Consider the following 17,984-nt stretch of genomic DNA (forward strand, 5'->3'; position numbering starts at 1 on the left):
ACTTAAAGCTGACTCTACCTAAGAGCATACTGTAAGCACCATACAGACTATATGGCATTCATATATGGGTCCTGACACACTTGGATGGGGAAATTAACATCGGCCATGCAAATGAGTCATAAAATTACACAGCAAGCAACACGGGGGTCTGGCACGTTGCTACTCAAGTGTGGCCATGGCGCTGGCATCACTGGGGAGCTTGTTAGAAATGTAGAATTTCCACGCCTCCCTTCCACCTGCCGCAGACCTCCATTAGCGTCTTAACAAGGTCCCCAAGGGATTCTTGACACTTTGCCATCTGAGAAGTACCCATCTAGAACTTAACCACCTTTACTAAAACCCAACTACCATTCTGTGTCTTGGAAGTGAACACATTTGTTTTCACATCATTTCTCTTTAGAAAATGTATAATTATAGGAGGTTCACAGACCACTCATACTGAAATGGTGGCAGATCTGATGGATGCTTGAGGACATCTACGTGTGTCATACAAGGACATTTCTGAAACAGAACTGTCACCCATGTCAGTCTAGAAGCACCCTGCTTAAGAGGTCCATTTTTAATGATAATGACTACTAATGATTTCCAAGAATGAAGGAGGTAGTAAATTCTAAACACAGAACAAAGCTCTTATGTTACGGTTTTTCTAGTTGTAAATCTTTAGGGGGAAATTCATTGTTTCTGTGTACTTCACTTAACCTGCACTGGGCTAAGCCCGTGAGTCCACTCTGGAAGCCAAACTCGGCTCAACCAGCGCACGCAGGTCGTGTGGTCCCAATTCCTCTCTAATAAAAACAACAACTGCTGGGGAACAGAGACCTGGGGGACGGGGCGCCTCACCTGCTCTCCACTCTGGGGAAACAACTATACTCTATGTCTTCTTCTGCCTAAGACTTTTTTTAACTCTCTCCTGATATTCATGTCATTACTGAGATTTAAGAGAGACAAGACAGGCCCACCTGGAATCTCCGCATGTCACGTGGGTTGCCGGCATTCTTTAGGCAATTTTGGTTACATTTGAGGAAAAATTTCAAGAAGAACCTGTAAAGAAACAAATGATCATGGTTAGCATTTCAGTCCTGACACAGAAAGAAAAAAAGTAGTAAAAGTTGCTTCTGGGCGGTGCGTTCTAGGCACGCTCTCTGAAACACTCAGAATGGTGTTAGAACCAGTATTTTGTTGAAAGCTTTAGCCTTTGCTTTGCATCAGAGCTGGAGTGGCTCGCTCTGGGTACTGCCAACAGATCTCACAGAGAATTCGGCCCCCAAGGAAGTATTCTCAGACAGACAGATAGAAAGTCTTCATGGTAAGTTAAAGTAGGTTCCAATTGGGTATAATCGCCTGAGAATTATTCCTGGTCCCTAATAACATGTAACTTAAGTCTTGTAAATTCATAGATTACGAACCAGCAAAATACATGCTGGATGACTACAGGAGACAGTAAACACGTTTTATCTTAGCAACTCCAAAGAAAATATCCTAATTGGTCATACCTATGAGAAGTAGGTAAGATTCACATACTGACTAAAGAAAGTCCTTTGGCTTCACAAAGATTTCCTATTTGTGAGGTCCATGGGCTTTACTTGCTAGGGCAACAAAAGGTCTCAGTTTTCCAGGAATGACCCCAGTTTACACCTGCTGAATTAGTGTATTAACAGTGCCCACTTTAACTTGCAAAAGAGTCCTGTTGTGAATGATCAATTAGACGGTTGCCCTGCAGCTTTCTGAATTATCTCTTATGTTGCAGTTGTTAGAGTCCATCAGGTAAAGGAAGCAGGTATCAAAGGGGTGCTCCGAGGGCATTCATGCCAGCCACCTGCACGTTCCGCGCCTGCCCACGTTTGGGGAAAGCGGCATTTTAAAAACCACCTGAAGTTCGTATTTCCCAAAATATCAGAATGCGTTAAAATGCCGGTCAGTGAAATTCTTGTAAGAATAGAGAGCAGGCTGACGGCTGTAGGCTGGGGGTGGGCTGGGCAGGTGGAGGGATTTAGCCAAAAAGAAAGTGAAAAAAGAGAAAGAACTCATTGGTGTGGCTAACACTATGGTGATGGGGGCGAGGGACTCATCGGCGTGGCTAACACTGCGGTGAAGGTGGGGGGATGGAGGCGGAAGAGACTGTAGGAGAGATAAAAGGTGATGAAAAAATTAAATTTAATTTAAATTTAAAAAAATAATAATAATTTTCTCTTCTTCCCCTTTCTCCCACTTCGAGTCTACACGGGAGTAAAATTCCCACCTGGATACACACACTTGGGAAAGCCCAGAACTCAACCTTGGACGGAGCCAGTGCCCTCAATCATCACGCTATAGCAGCTTCAGTAACAGCAGAAGTATGACCCTGATGTGATCACTAACTGGACCACCCTGGCAATTGTACTAATAAGAGTAAACAGGAATAACGGCACGGGTAAGAGGAATCGCTGGCATTGCTGTCGCCACCGGCAGCGTGGACCCTGGAAGGAGCCGCACCGCCCTTCCCTCTCCCTCCCCGGTTCCCCGGGGTTGATAATATTTGCCGCCTGTGTGTGTTTAAGCCATTTGAGCCGAGCCGACAGCCAGATTCAGGTTGTGTTAGAAGGAGCTGTCAGCACACCCTCTGGCATCTTCAAGTCAGACAACTGCTAGCCACCGCGAGGGGGTCCATCTGGTGCCAAAATGGATTTTGAAAGACAGGCAAACAGGACGCGGGCTCTGCCAGAGAGAAACAGAATCAAGGGAGCCGGGACCTGCCTCCGGGATGAGCAGGGGCGCGGCGCCTGTCAGCAGCCCATCGTTAGCACAAAAGCCATGCCGGGCACACACCGGATCCCCGTTACCCTGGGCTGCCCTGTCACTCGGCGCGCTGGCAGAAGCTCGACAGAGGATCGCTTGCTGAAATTGAAGGCTTGACCATCTGTCGTGGGGGAGAGACAGCGTCAACTGGTGCCCGGGGCCTAGCGCAAGCCCTTATGTGGCAAAGACGCTCTGAAGGGCCGATTCTTCTGGGGAGAGCCAGCCCTACCCCGGGGGGAGCCTCAGAAATTCTTTCAAAGTTTTCCCCTAAGTCGATGCCAAGTGCCTGACCCTTTCGATTGCACTTCCTTAAAGGAACCGAGAGGAGTTAGAAGCAGGAGATAAAAATATCCCACATGGAGAGAGAGAGTTAGACTGGGCACCCAAGTTCGGGGGATGGTTTTTATAGGGCTGCTTTTAAGGCATTTGTAAAGCCTGGATCACGTCTGCTGGCCCGGGGGGAAGGTCTCAGATTCCGAGGGGGCTTTTCACAGAGCGGAGGTTATTGTAACTGAAAACCTCACTTTTGTCTGACGAATTACCCCCGTTTGTGTGGCGGGTGTGTTTGATAAAGTGAGTCAGGAGAAAGAGTGTGGCAGCCTTACCGCAACCGTGGGAAACTGACCTGCAGCAGGACAAAGCTCCTATTGACCCTGCACAGCTCCAAAGAGTTCCATAAACTCCGGGAAATAGCCCAACCGGGACCAAACTCCAGTCTTTTGGGGGTGGGGGGCAGGGTGGTGAGAAACCTGACACTTCATCGTTAACTTTCAATATGAACACTGTCACCTTGTGTCCCTACAGTGTGCTATACCATTCAAGGCACGTATATCCCCGGTATCTCATTGAGCCCTCATGGAAGTCCTATAAATCAGGTGTGCCAGAAATCATCAACCCATTTAAAAGGCAAGAAAACTAAGAGTCAATAAAATTAAGATACCTATCTGCAGTCAAAACTAAACTAATACTTTACATTGCTAAAAGGATTCATTATGGTATCTGTTTTCTCCATGAATTATGGGACTTAATAAGTGACCCTAACCATCACTTAGTCTAACTTCCTCATCGGGCATATGAGAAAACTGAGAGAGGTCAGGAGACAACGTGACAACAGGCACACGGTTTTATTAGTTATGAGAACTAGAACTAGCATCCGCTTGTCCTGACTTCCAGTTGTATATTTTTCCAATATAATGTTAGCTTTTCAAAAGTCAGGCCAATAAGAGCTCCATACTTAAAATATTGACTTTTTGGTCTACTACCTCAATTAGGAAAGTGATCATTATAAAACCAAGTGTGGCGTCATATTAAGAAGTTGTGTTTAGGTTCATCGGTCAGGCTAATGTAAGACATCAACCCATCACTGAACATTAACTGAACCGAACACACCCACTGGTAGAATGAAACTGTTGATTCAATGATTAACTGATATCACATTTTAGCAGCCAATAGATATTCAGTATATTGAGTGGCTTCTGTGTGAGCAGCATGGTGCTGGACACCAGAGGCACCTGCAGGCTTTCCCAAAAGGAAAATTCATTGAATTAGCCACCAGGATCTGACCCATCTATGTGAGGATATAAAATAACAAAAAACCAATTCTGCATACCCAGCACATGGCACAGGACTCAGAACCCAATGGGTTTCCAGTAAATATCTGTTCAACTAAACAGAATCCAGGACCTCTACATTACAGACAGTAGCAGAGTATATTGGACAAGAGTTAGGGCTGGAGATAAGACAAATCTGGCTAAAGTTTGACACTTTTCTTAACCCTCCCTCACTGGCCTCATTAAAATGTGGAAATTACAGTACCACTGTGTAGTTTTCATCATGATTCTAGCTTCACTGTTTAATCAACTGTGTGACTTTAGACAAATTATTTTACCTCTCTGTGCCTCAATTTTCTCACCTGTAAAATGAGGGGAAATAACAGAACCTACTTCAGAGGGTTCTTAAGAATTAAATGAGTATCATATGTGTAGTGCTTAGTACAGAAAAAGCAATGATTATTTTCATCATTTATTCCTGGCACCTGGTCACCAACTAGTACTCAGAGATGTTGAGATTTTCAGATACAAAAAAATATTCTTCTCTCTTGTTAAGGTTAAGCAAAGAAACAAATTCTACATGACCAATGCAAACCACGTTTCATTGAATGACCTACAAAAACAAAAAAGGAGGCAGAAACCAAGGAGAGACAATAATGACTCCAGCAGCTTGATCCAATGGCCAAGACACACAAAAAGAAGAGAGGTAGCTGCTTAAATCATGGAGGACTCCAGCTAGTCACAACTGAAGGGCACACACAGTAAAACCGTCCATTAAGCAACAGCTTGTACATCATTAATTATTATGCAAAGCATTGCAATAGATCCGGGCTGAGCAGGTTGAGTTTTTACCTCTCCCACCCAAATCCTGAAAAATCACGTTTGGATGTTTTCAGCTGCTCTCCTAATGTCCAGGCTGGAAAAGAACAGCATCGAGGCACACCTAAACCAAGACATAAAACCTCCATTTGCAGTCTTAAGGCTCCCCGAAAGTTCCTCTGACTTATGCCTGCAGATGGTTATGTGGCAGACGATCCTCCCCAAAGATATTCAGGACACGGAGACTCACTCTGACCCAATGCAGGAAACAGCTGTGTGGAGACAACTGTGGGGTCCCTTCTGTGTGAAGCTCAAGCTGCTCCCACACAGACACTCACTGGAGGGGAGGGAGGGAAATGCCTGTGATTCAAAGGGCCTCTTTCCATGAACTGCTTTATCATCTTCACTTTGACAATGAAGCACAGATCCGTCTGCCTCCAAGACCAAATCTACTGCCCAGATATAACCAAGGAAGACTTTCCAGGAGTTCAGGAATTCTCCCAAATTGAAAATATTTAACCAGAAAGCAGCTATGTCTATCCAGACCACCCGAGCTGCCAGGGGCTACTTCAGAAATACCATCAGTGCCCCGCGGCAGCCCTCCGAGGAGAGGTAAACAAGCGTCCCGTGGTCACTGCCATGAAAAATAATAGGTCTCCCTTGAAAACAGGGGAGCTAAAACAGCTAGAAAGAAAAAACTCTATTTTCAATGTCAACACTTTTTTGGGTTCCTGGTACACAGAAGTGGTAGAGACAGTTCATCCATGCGAAAATATGATCCACAGAAGTCTGCCCAGATCCCACAGATGCCACAAGGGCGAGCTGTGAGAGGGCAAAGGTTGTTCATCGCCAGGCTGACCTTCTCTCCTTTTCTGACATTAAAATGCACAACTGAGAGAGGACCTGCCCTGACTCCAACCCCTGCAGTTACGTTTGAGAGACGAGGAAGGAAGAAAGGGGAAGAAGTGGGACCATGGAGAGGATTCTACGCAGTTGAAGCAGATCCTCTCCTCCCTCCCCCAGTGGAAAGTGGAATGATACCAAGTGGTGGCACTATCTTGGGGATTCCAGGGGGGAGCATGTGGTTGCCCCTATTATTGGCCACTGACTTCAAGGAGTTTACCTTTTCCCCTGGCCAAGGTACCTAAGGTCTTGGGCATTTCTGGAAAATGTTCTCAGCCTGAAGGGATGAACATGAAAAGCATTCATTACCTCAGAGCTCGGAGTTTGGCCTTGATAAAAGAACATAACTAGAGGAAAGAATTTACAAAAAAAAAAGGTGTTGGGACAGCATAGCAACAGACCAAAGAACTTAAAAATACTTTTCATAAAAAGGACCCGCAGCAAACAGGTCTCCTCACGATAGAAGTCTATCTGAAAGGTGGGAAAAGGCAGCAGGATAGTGGAAAGAGAGAAGGGAAGACAAATAACTCATGGCCAATGAGGAAAAATTAATTGCAGTTCTTTAGAAACAACGGGGAGAAGGGAAGTCAGAGCAAGGGTGCTGTAGCTTGGCATGCGCTCCTGCAAGGTTTGACTGGAAATTAGAGAGAGTCTGCCACATCCAAAGCACTGTCGGCTTGAGTGTGGTAGAGAAGGCATTCTTCTTCAGACACACTCTTATACCAAGTGTTTCTTGCCACAAGGTATTAAGGTACAAACACTGGCCCTGGGCCGATATTTGGAATCATCCGAATAATTTGATATGCAGCAGGAATGAGGCAGGTAACAAACCCAAGTGTTGGCCCATTTTTCTCGGCGCTGGGGACAGACTCAGTACATACGTGTCTTACACTGTTTCCATTCCAAGGAATTCAATCTGCAAGGAACCACATGGCACAGAGCTCCTGCCGATGTGGGGATAGGATTTGAGACAGGCCTCAGAACTCAGGGTCACTGGTGTGAACCCTTCCCCACACTGGAAAAATGCAAGTGCTGTGGTAGTGGTAGCTTTGCTTCAGTAACAGTGACCCATTCCACAAAGGCAGGCACAAAATGTAAGGTGGGAGGAGCCTTAACACCTAACCTTAGTAGTTATCAGAGCGAATGCCATGTGCAAGGCCCTGATCTAAGTCTTTACCTGTATTAATTCATTTGCTCTTCACTACAGCCCTATGAAGTGTTATCTTTATTCTCATTTTATAGATAACAATGATGAGACATTATATAATTTACCCAAGGTTTCCTATCTAGGAAGTGGTAGAACTGGGATTTGAATGTAAGCAGCTTGGCTCCAAAGCCTACATCCATTAAACTTATCCCTTTGCATGTTGTGCATATTATATTATGAGAGTATGGCCATTGACCATATCTGGCTATACTCTTATCATCACCACCAAATTCATTCAAAATTAAAGTTAGCATAAAATATTCTGGTATTGTTACTATAATATTTCCAATTATAAATTTTGATGTATTCCAATTTTGCTCATGACTTTCACTTACTTCAAATGTATTTTAACCATAAAGAAAGCCCAGCAGGTGGGTCTGGTCATAGAGCCAAACCAAATTGGAAGAATGACAGCCAATGCAAAACCACGGTGACATGGGTCTCTTGGGGGGAGTCAATGAATGCTGTCTTAGGGATTTAGTTATACTATACGTGTTTACCAATTACACAAGTCGCTATCTTTCCATATTTTTCTTGCAGACAGAAAGACGCAGGTTGAAAATGAAAGGCTTTGAATGCCCCTCTGCTTAACACCCATGTGTTTAAGATTTTAAAGCATATTCATTTAGAAGCTGATGTGAGAGTTTCACTTTCTCTCCTAAGGACTCAACAGGTTTCAATATGAATTTCCCCTGTGGAGGTGACAGATGCCAGAGAGAGGTAAGAAAGTTCGAATCCACAGTAAGCGAAACATGGGGTTTTTGGACATTCACCTCACTATTTTTCCCAAGACTTTATGAAGTATAAACATTCACTGTTGTTCATTTACTCAACCAACAATATCCCCAGAAAGCCCAACATGTGTCACCGAGTCTTTTTCCTTAGCACCCCTGGTACTACCATCACTGTGACTCAGGTACAAGTTTTCCTCCAAAGGGAAAGGAAAAGAAAGCACTTATTAAAAGTGAACTTTCAGGAAAACTCTTTAACTCTGAGCATGACAGGGTATTGGAGTAACTGCCAAGTAAGATTGAATACTCGTAAAGTACTCATCTGCTGCGGGTACTCTAGCAGGGGCTAGAGCCGGGAACCTTTCAAAGCCCCTAATAATGTCAAGATTATACCTTTCCGGGCACGTGGTCCCCTACTCTTCGCCATCTTTGCTTCAGTCCCATCGAGTTCCATCCTGTGCCCTGAACATGAGCTTCCTTCCTGCCCTTGGCGCAGGCAGCAGGCCTGGGTGTCGCCCCCCGCCCCTCGCCGCAGCTTCCCACAGTCCCCTCCGCCTTCCAGGGGCAGCCAGCGCACTGGGCCCATGGAACCTTCCAAGCCCCCCAGCTGCAGTTCATCACTTCCTCCCACACTCTTACAGCTCACGTCACACCCTGCACTCCAGTTACCCGAGTAACCGTCTGCCTCCTCCATGACACCACTGACAAGTCTAAAGTGCCCTTCTATTTACCACAGCACCTAGTATGACTGTGTATGGAAAACAGTAAATAAACATCTGGCTTAAACCAACTGTAAATATTAATGGCAGCTAACTTTGAGTGATAGCACAGAAATGATCTCTTTCCATTTTCTATATTTTCTGAATTTTCTCTAAATAGGTATTAGTTTAAGAAAAGACAAAGAACTTTATCATTGTAAAAACTGAAGTATCACTCAGCATAGAACCTAGAGAAGGTTGCCCCCATTTTGCAATGGATAAATAATGATCAGTGTTTTTGCCAAAGTCTTTATGCTCTAAGATTTGCCAGTTAATTTAAATGAGAACAGTTAAGAGCTATCCATCTCACACTCTGTAAAATGCAGGTCATTTATTAGTTTCACATATGCATAATTCATAAAAGTATCAACTGGGCAGATTCTACACCATTGGTGTCCTCACTTGCCTACCTAAAAAATTCCTCAACATCAAAGTTTAAAATATTATGTCTAGGTTAAACTTGCCATTGTTTTTAAAGTATTTACACATAACCCAAAGGGACAAAAGGCCATGTGATAAATAGTATGAAATGGATGTCCTCTCTCAAAAATCCTACAGACCCCTCTGATGACTTTGTTGAAACCCAGTGCTGAAAGCTCTTGATGGTTTGCCATTTCTTGGTCCAGCTTATTTCCTTAAGTCATCTATCTATTTCTGCCATCAGTCTATCCCTCATTCAGTAAGTATTTACTAAACAACAACAACAACATGCCAAGCACAAGCACAGAGACAACTTCCTCCCTGCCCTTATGGAAGCACATTGAAGTGTAGCTCCCAGGCCACTTATGCGGAACTATCTGGAAACTTCTCCTGGTGGAAGTAAGTTAGGGAGTATGGTACTCAAACATTTTTGATATACACGGGATCTTAAGAATGAATATCTAATTAATTTTTTTAAATCAAATCATGTCAATACCATGTGATAAACGCAATGATAACGTTTTGTACCAGAAATAGTGAACTTCAGAGAAAGGATAGCCATCTAATCATGTCATTGAGACTTAGTGCAAAAACATATGTCGAATCATCTCTGAGCAAAAAGAAAAATTAAGTTCCCTCACCCATCCCACCTCCTCCCCAGCATGAGCCAACAGAAATGAAAGGGTTTCCTGGTCACGAAAGAAAGCTGATATTTGACAAATTTTTGCTTCAAGAAAAAGAAACAAGCTCATTTTTCTATCAAAAAAGAAAGAAAAGAAAAAGGCATCAGCTAAAGAAGCTAAGAAAAGCAAGGTGTCTTGCTAAGGGTGAAAATTATTTTGAAAGCTATTTAAATCATCACCACCCTTTTAAAAATCTCACTCCATTTGTCTGTTCACTTTCCTGGGCACATCGTCCGTGGTCCCAGTCTCAGTATCGCCATGTGTTGCCTCCCATCCTCCGGGCTCATGCACGATTGGGGAAAATGGATTTAATTTGAGCAATGGCTTTCATCGAAAAACACCACTGCATTCCAACACGCCACCCAAGCAGAGTTCAGACAAACAAGTGATTCCTTAATTTGGATTTAAAGTTCAGCATCAGCCTCCAAATAAAAATGACCAGTGAGCCTCCTGCCCACAGAGCAATGACAATAATCTCATGAGCTCCAAATTATTCCAGTTTATATTATGGGTGATCCAATAAGTCTGTGTGTTCTAGTCCATAAAAATATAAGAAGAAATTTATCATTTTAAAATCATAATGCAAAATAGAGTCTGACACTTTATTAAGCACTATTTCTCATGATATCATAAGGATGCTGATGGAAAATGAAACCAAAGCAATATTGTCAACGAACAATGACATAATTTAGACTTTCTGAGGAGCTTTGTAGCTCCCCGGTCATACTCCCTTGCCCTCCCCTGCTCCCCACCCCACATGTCACTCTAAACAGTTTCAGTTTAAAAGCAGAAACATGGCAAACAAAACTTCAAAGAGGCTTTTATTTTATCATGACAACTGGTTAATAAAAGAAAGAATTCTAGAATGGTATGAGATTTTAGGATTTACCTAGTCCAGATAGTCTTACCCTAAAGTCCATGAATGATCTACATGGGGTACTTGAAGACCTCAACATTGTATCCAAATTTTTGCACACAATTTTTTTTCTATTGAATGAGCCCCCAGTTTTCGTGAGATTGTAGAAGGAGTCTGAGTTGACTGCCCAGAGTCCATTTTCCCCACTTTGTAACAGTCCCCCATTGTCCTTTTGGAGGACTTCCCGGCCCTCTCCCAGGAGTCCTTGTACTTCAGTGGCATGAACTCATTCCCACTTGGGCCAGACGGCACCTGTGATCCAGGCCTGGCCAGTCGCAGCATGACATCCCCCAACTCTGTGATTGCTTTAGAGATGGGCATACGACCCAAGTCAAGTCAACCAGGCCCGATCCAAGCTAGTTTCAGGATTTTTGTGTGAGTGGCTAAAACGGGAGATGGATTCCGTTCTACTAAGTTGAACCTGGAAAACCGTGAGGCTGAGTTTGCTGGAAAATTCTACTCTTAGAGATGAATCCATAATAGAATATAATCCATAATAGAATATAATCCACTAGTATCCCACCTAACAGAGATCACAGGACAAGGGAATTCTGATAGGTGGGGAGGAGAGAAGATACAGGGAGGTCATGTCTTACAGTGCCCTACAAGAAAGGTGGAGCCGCATGGAGATGGAGACGTGGACAGAATGATGAAGCTAAGAAGGGGGGATCCTAAAATAGGTGTGTGAGTAAAAGAGAGAGAATATTCTATTCTGTTGAGCCCTGTTAACTTGCAAACTATCAAACTTCAACATCCTATGGCCTCCTCTCAAGTCACCATCACTGATTGATAGATTGATAAATAGGTAGATAGGTAGATGATAGATAGATATAGATATAGATAGATGACAGATGACAGATGACAGATGATAGATAGATAGATGATAGATAGATAGATAGATAGATAGATAGATAGATAGATAGAGATAGAGATAGATATAGATAGATGATATAGATATAGATATAGATATAGATATAGATATAGATATAGATATAGATATAGATATAGATATAGATATAGATATAGATAGATAGATAGATGATAGATAGATAGATAGATAGATAGATAGATAGATAGATAGATAGATACAGATGGACAGACAGGGAGATAGATATCCAGGCAGGCAATATCAATGAGTGAACTAGGCTTCATGTAAAACCACAGACAGTACTAGAGACCGTATGATCTGAAGAATGAATGTCTAGACTACAAGAGACAGCTTCAGCTCTTCTCCAGCTAAATGGGAAACGTGGGGCCAGTGTTGCCAGAGCTTCCCACTTCAAGAGAAGCTACAAATTCATATCATTAAGTGTGAGATCTGTCGATCTTCCAAACAACACAAGGGCCAGACAAAACAAATCTGGGAGAGGGGTCCCAGTCTGCATCTGTTGTTCTAAACCGTAATAACCAAAGTAGCAGCAACTCATTTGTCTGTGAGGTTAGAGCTGGGCTTCCTTATGCCCGTTTTTAAATTTTAAAAAATAATAATAAAAGAAGGACTTGTGTGGCTGCATTAAATGGGACTCCTCTCATTAAAAAAAAAAAAGTAGTTCTTGTGTTTGAAGTAGTGGCATGTTTTCCTTTGTTCTGTGATTTTTGAGAATCCTTGCCACCTGAATCCAGATGTAGTCAAACTGGATTCTCTCCCAGACCTTTGGCAGCTGACATACTGGGTGCAGGAAGAAGCTAGGAAAGCATCGGCTCCCAGAAAAGAAAGAGAAGGCAGTGCACATTTAGCAGCGTGAGACCTCCACAGACAGCGAGTACACGCGGGGAAACCTCCCGTGCCCACCTGCTCGCAGCTGGATTTCCTAGGGCGCCCAGTTCAATCATGAGTAAGTTTTAGCACCATTTTACAGCCAATTAACCATGCAGGAAACAAAACACCTGACTTGGTGCCCTCCTCCGACTTCTGAAGAGTCTGTGGCCTGGGAAGTCAGCAATTTGGGACTTTATGAAAGAAGACGCCATCGACCCAGAACAAGCAAGTTTCATACCTTCTTGGATTTAATGGGAGGACACACGACTTAGGCCTGGCCTCACTGGCATTGGAATCACTCCCGTTTTCACACAGAAAGCCCCCATTTTACTCAGAGTGTGCCAGGCACTGGGGAGTCATTCCAATGAATCCTTACACACCCCATTAGTTAGGTCCTATTAATATCCCCATTTTCCAGATGAATATACTGAGACCAGAAAGGTTGGGGAAAAGGCCCCAGGCCTCATACACACTGTAAGTAGCAGAAGCAGGACCTGAGGCCAGGATATAGCTCATCACAGAGAGCAAAACTGTACTGAAGGGCTCACTGCTTACCCTTGGATCCAGTAAAGAGTGCAACTAACTACGTGATAATGGCAGGCTTCTATTATTTCAGGGGAAAACCTCCTTGGGTGGAAAATAAGTATTCAAACTTGTGCTAGGTTCTATTAGCAATAATTCCTCACTAAATCAATAATTAAAAACAGGCTATACTTTTGAAACAGTGCTTTACTTTTAAAAACCATTTCTTTCCTAACTTTTTTCAATTGATCTTCTAAAAAAACACTCTTGAAGGCTCTGTTAGGGGCGGATAGAATCGCCCCCCATTTGGTGAATGGCAGGATAAAAGGAACCTAGTTTCTTGTGCTACTGGAGAGTGCAGCATTCAACACGCTCTCACGCCTATTTTAATTTTTTTTTAAATGCCTCCTTCTGCCCCAAAGCACCCCTTTCCTTCACGACCTGAACCAAACCTATTCCTGCGAGCTTTCTTCCACCCTCTGCCTCTGAGCTCATGCTACCTCCACAATGAACCACTCTTCCTGGCATAATTCCTTTCCCTCTTCCATCCCTTCTCAACCTGAACAACTAATCATTCAAGGCCAAGGTCAAATGCCACCGGCACCAGGGCACTGCCCTGACTCTCCCAGAGAAATGCCCCACATGCTCTCCTCTGCGCTCCCACCGTCATTCTAATGCTGCAAACCATCCAGTTTCGCTTCTCTGTTGCCCTAACACAAGTTCCCACTCACTCACAATGACATACTTTCTGTAAGATTAAAGTCTCGAAGACCGAAATGTCACCAGCATTCTGAGCGTGCTCTTTCTGATGCTGTTCACTGCTGGACGAGAATCCTGCGCTGGGCTATTAATACGCCGAATCGCTCCCGTGTCTTCCCTTAGGAACTAACACGAAAGTGTAAGTGCTTCCGTGCCCCAGGTAAGGCGGCCGTTGGCCAGCAGTCTCCTGACAGTGCTGGGCAGTGGTTTTCTGCACTCAACGCCGAGAGTGGGAGAAAAACCCCACTTAGTTCTGATTTCTTGCTTTTTGCGAGAGAGCGTCGTAAGTTGCTTCTTGGTCTCACCTCGCGCACGGGGCACTGTTTCAGCTAAGATTTTGACAAGCCTCTCCAGAATTAGAGTACTTTATCATCGCATTAGTACTGAAAAAGTCACATAATTAACAGAATTTATGCTCATTTACTCTGTAGAAGCACTAATATTCAATCTCTCTGCCTCTGTTTAATTACTCTCCTTAACACAACTTTTTTTTTTTTCCAAGTTGACCCTTCCTGGGCTTACCTAGAGAAATGTGTTAAACCTGTTTCTTCCTCCGCTCCATGGAAATTGCTTGACTTTATTCATTTGGATAAGTATAAAAGGCAGGCCGACCGGGTCTGTCCCGGCTCACACATGCCTTTGAATTAGCAGGCGTAACGGTGTCCTGCTTTCGTGGAGATGCCCTGTTCAGAGTGAGTGATGACAGCCACCAGCATGCCTATTAATTGTAATACGACACTGGCATTATGCAGGGTGCTAGCTAGTAGTAAACTAGCATTAGTTCAGGTGCCTCAGAAATTCAGAAGCTGAGACACCTCGGTTCTTTAAAGAGGCCAACAGACGCGCCTGACACACTGCCTTCTCAGGCACTGCTTCTTTGCTCAAGAGCGTGGGAGGAGCGTGCGTGAGCACACGCACACGTGCACACGTGCACACGTACACACATGCACGCACCCCTCTCCAAATAAAGTCACCATCAGGGAGCAAAGCCATCATTAAGTAACAAATCTGGAAGGCACTCAGCATGTTCTCTCTCCTGATTTTTTTTTTTTCCTTTTAGGCAGCATGGTAATAATGTAAAGGAACCAAGGCTGAAAGGACAAACATTGAGTACAGGCTGCATTTCTGCTCCCCTTTTTCTAAAACATGGATAACGAAATTGTGCCTCGGTATTTCATGCTGAGATGGCCCACAGTCCAGGCAGGGAGATGAGGGCCCAGAGGAAAGGGAAGGATCTCTGGCTGAAACTGAGCTTTCGAAGTAGTCTGCTCATTTCGAATGGAAGGTAAACCCTTCCTGACGGGGTCAGGGGTGAGCCAGTGATCAAATGGGCAGTTGTCCTGGTTCCTTAGAGGGCGAGCTCCAGGCACAGAAGATACGGGCACATTCCTCCGGCCTGGGACACGCTGGTGGCCTCAGAGACATGCACAGCAATCACCATTCCCCTTGTCTGTCTATCAAGGGAAGAATTCATCCACTCCATTTCCCTCCAAGAGGCACATCATGGTTGAAATGCCAAGAAACGGCAAATAAGAGGTCTTTCTCGTCTGTCCTCCATTGTATCCAAGTGACAGGCAGGACGCTCTACTGGTCTTCATCCCAAAACAGAATAACCTTGTGAGCCCGCAAACAGAATATAACCCGAATTCACTGGGAAATGAGAGTCCTCTCCAACCTGCAAGCTTTAGCTCAGTCATTCCTTCGCCCCATAAGGCCTTTCCTTCCCTCTTCAAGCCCTTCCCTCCATCCATCTGGTTACTCTTCCCCTTCCAATAAGGCTGCCCAGACTCTCCACCTGGAGTTAACGCCTCGCTCCTCCACACACCTAAGGCGTCCGAGACCCCGAGTGTCTTTCTTACGGAGCTTACCAAGGCCAGTTTATCCTTAGGCTCTCTATGCATAAGTCTGACTGGTTCACTTGGCTGTGAACACCTGAAGGATTATCAGGGTTGAGGCGCTGCCTAATCTCAGCGACCACGCTCGGGGCCTTTCCTAGCTGAAACTCACTAGTTCATTTTTTTCCTCCAAAGATGCCCTTCTTCACTTCACCTCTGGCCAAACGCCTCACCATTCCCTGAAAGTTTGTCGTTTCCTACTTCCAGGCCTCTGTACATGCTGTTCCCACTGCCTGGAAATTTTGTTTACTGAAAGGAAATCAAATCCATTCTCCAAGGCCAATGCCAAAGCCTCCTGATCATATTGGCCAAAACAGCGCGATCTAAATTCTCACAGCCTTGGTTTGTACCATACTGGTCCTTTAGCTCTTTGTCCTTGGTTATCTGTATTTACATTTCTTATCTGATTATAAGCATCTCACTGGAGGGATCCTATTTTATGCAATCCTGTAGAGTCTTGCTTGAGCATCACAAATACCAACTGTACGGTGGTAAATGGACATGGATCATTTTTTCCTTTAGGATCTTCAGAGAAATAAGACAAGTACTGACAAATAATAAACACTCCTACAAAAATACTTCTGCCTCTGCCACTATCATGACAATATCAACACAATTACTATTACTTTTGTTCTTCTTATTAGCGTTACTATTATTTGAGTGCTTACTAGGTGCAAGATAATCTTCACTACCCTAAGGTAGTAACCATTAAGGTCGACAGTCTTAGTCCATTTGTCTGAGGTCACAAATCTAGTGCAAGAAGCTGGATTCAAACCCAGGTCTGACTGGGCCGAAGTTCACGTGCTTGTTCACTGGACAATTTATATCTAGCTTATCACTCTTCCAAGGGCGAAAGGTGATGCTTCCCTGTCCGCCTGCTCACCCTGGCTCTCAGGTACAGGAAGGAGGATATTGAGTCAGTGTGGAGGGGAATCACCTCCCGTGGTTTCCACCGGCTGTGGATTTGGCCACCACCTTGGTGTGGGTCTCTTTGGTGCAACTGAGTGCTTTTCAGCTTTAGAACAAGATAGCCCTCTCCCCTCTTGCATCCCACACTGCTGTACTTTTTCCAGTCCACCTGCTCAGCTTGACCTTTGAAAGGGTTTTGCTTCGCGCTCTGCAGTACAGGCGAGTGGCATTTCTAACTGTTCAGTTGCCCCTGCTCCCCTTCGGCCCCAGCCCGTGGAGCATCCTGCGTTTCCACTGCACGCACGGCTCGGGGCACAAACACCTTTGCCCCGGAACCCTGGCACTGCCACCATTACGTCCTCTCCAGCGCCAGGCACAGAGGCAACCTCGGGGCCTCTCACCCCCAGCTGTTCCACCGCGTCAGTCTCAGTCTCAGGGGCAGCAAGATGCATTCCAGAGCCGGGGGGATTAACCTCCAAGAAGACACTCAGTTTTAGCTTCAGCCTCCCTAAATCCTCAACAAAAACTTTAACATCCAGCTCTCATTTGGGACCTTAACTGTAAATCTCCTCTCTTCTCGCCCACTCACTAAAGGGATGAGTCCAATCAGTTCGGGCCTTTTCTAGTCACTCGTCCCTTAAGTTTCCTGTGGGATTCAAGGTAATAAATGGATAAGAACTTCCATCACCATGAGCCCCACTTAAAGGCCAAAAAAGAAACTGGAGAGTGGGGAGAAACATTATTAGTGCCATGGGTGGGGATTTCTGAAAATATTTGAAGCAACATCAATCATTTATGGAAATGAAGCCAACCTGCTGGTATGTTAAAAACAGCAGTGACCGAATTTGTGCTCAATTCTTAGAGCCTTGTTGATCAGCGACTGATCCCTGCCATAAGAACAGATCTCCTTTTCACTCAAGTGAGGATCTGCAGGGGTATTTTCAAAAGTAAATAAATGGCCACAAAGAACAAAAAAAGGACCAGTAAAGAACTGAGTCTCTCAAGAACATCCCTGACAAAATAAACCCCATGTTTATGTATACTCCCTCAATTGGCCTGGGCCAGAAATCTTTCCTGCAACTTAAAACCAACTGCACAGGAGTTGAGAGAAATGTCCGGAATTAGCTTAGCCAAATGCTGCCTTAAATAAATGCTCCTCGGTGCTTAACAAGACGCGAGGGCCAAAGCTTCGTCTAACCTCACCAATTCCCATTTTTCTGCCATCACGCATCACATAATCTTTTTTGTTTTTGTCTTTTGTCATATGGCATCTGAACTGTAGACACTTCTTTAAATTCCTGTTGGTATATTTAAAAATAATGTCTAGTTTCTTTCTGATTGTAAGTGTTGACTTCTTGCTTTTTTAAAAAAAAAAGTT

General features: G+C 44.3%; 1 protein-coding gene across 4 annotated transcripts in view; it reads right to left on the reverse strand.

Moving 5' to 3' along the window:
- EBF1 (EBF transcription factor 1) overlaps positions 1–17,984 on the reverse strand; it is a 368,046-nt gene that overhangs the window by 135,208 nt on the left and 214,854 nt on the right. For all 4 annotated transcript variants that reach the window (XM_081137080.1, XM_081137079.1, XM_081137078.1 and 1 more), the window contains exon 7: positions 960–1,041. In XM_081137080.1, the coding sequence (XP_080993206.1) occupies positions 960–1,041 (82 nt within the window). The remainder of the gene's footprint in view (positions 1–959; positions 1,042–17,984) is intronic.

The sequence above is a fragment of the Miniopterus schreibersii genome (assembly GCF_964146895.1).
Source record: "Miniopterus schreibersii genome assembly, chromosome: 4".
NCBI classification, from domain to species: Eukaryota; Metazoa; Chordata; class Mammalia; order Chiroptera; family Miniopteridae; genus Miniopterus; species Miniopterus schreibersii.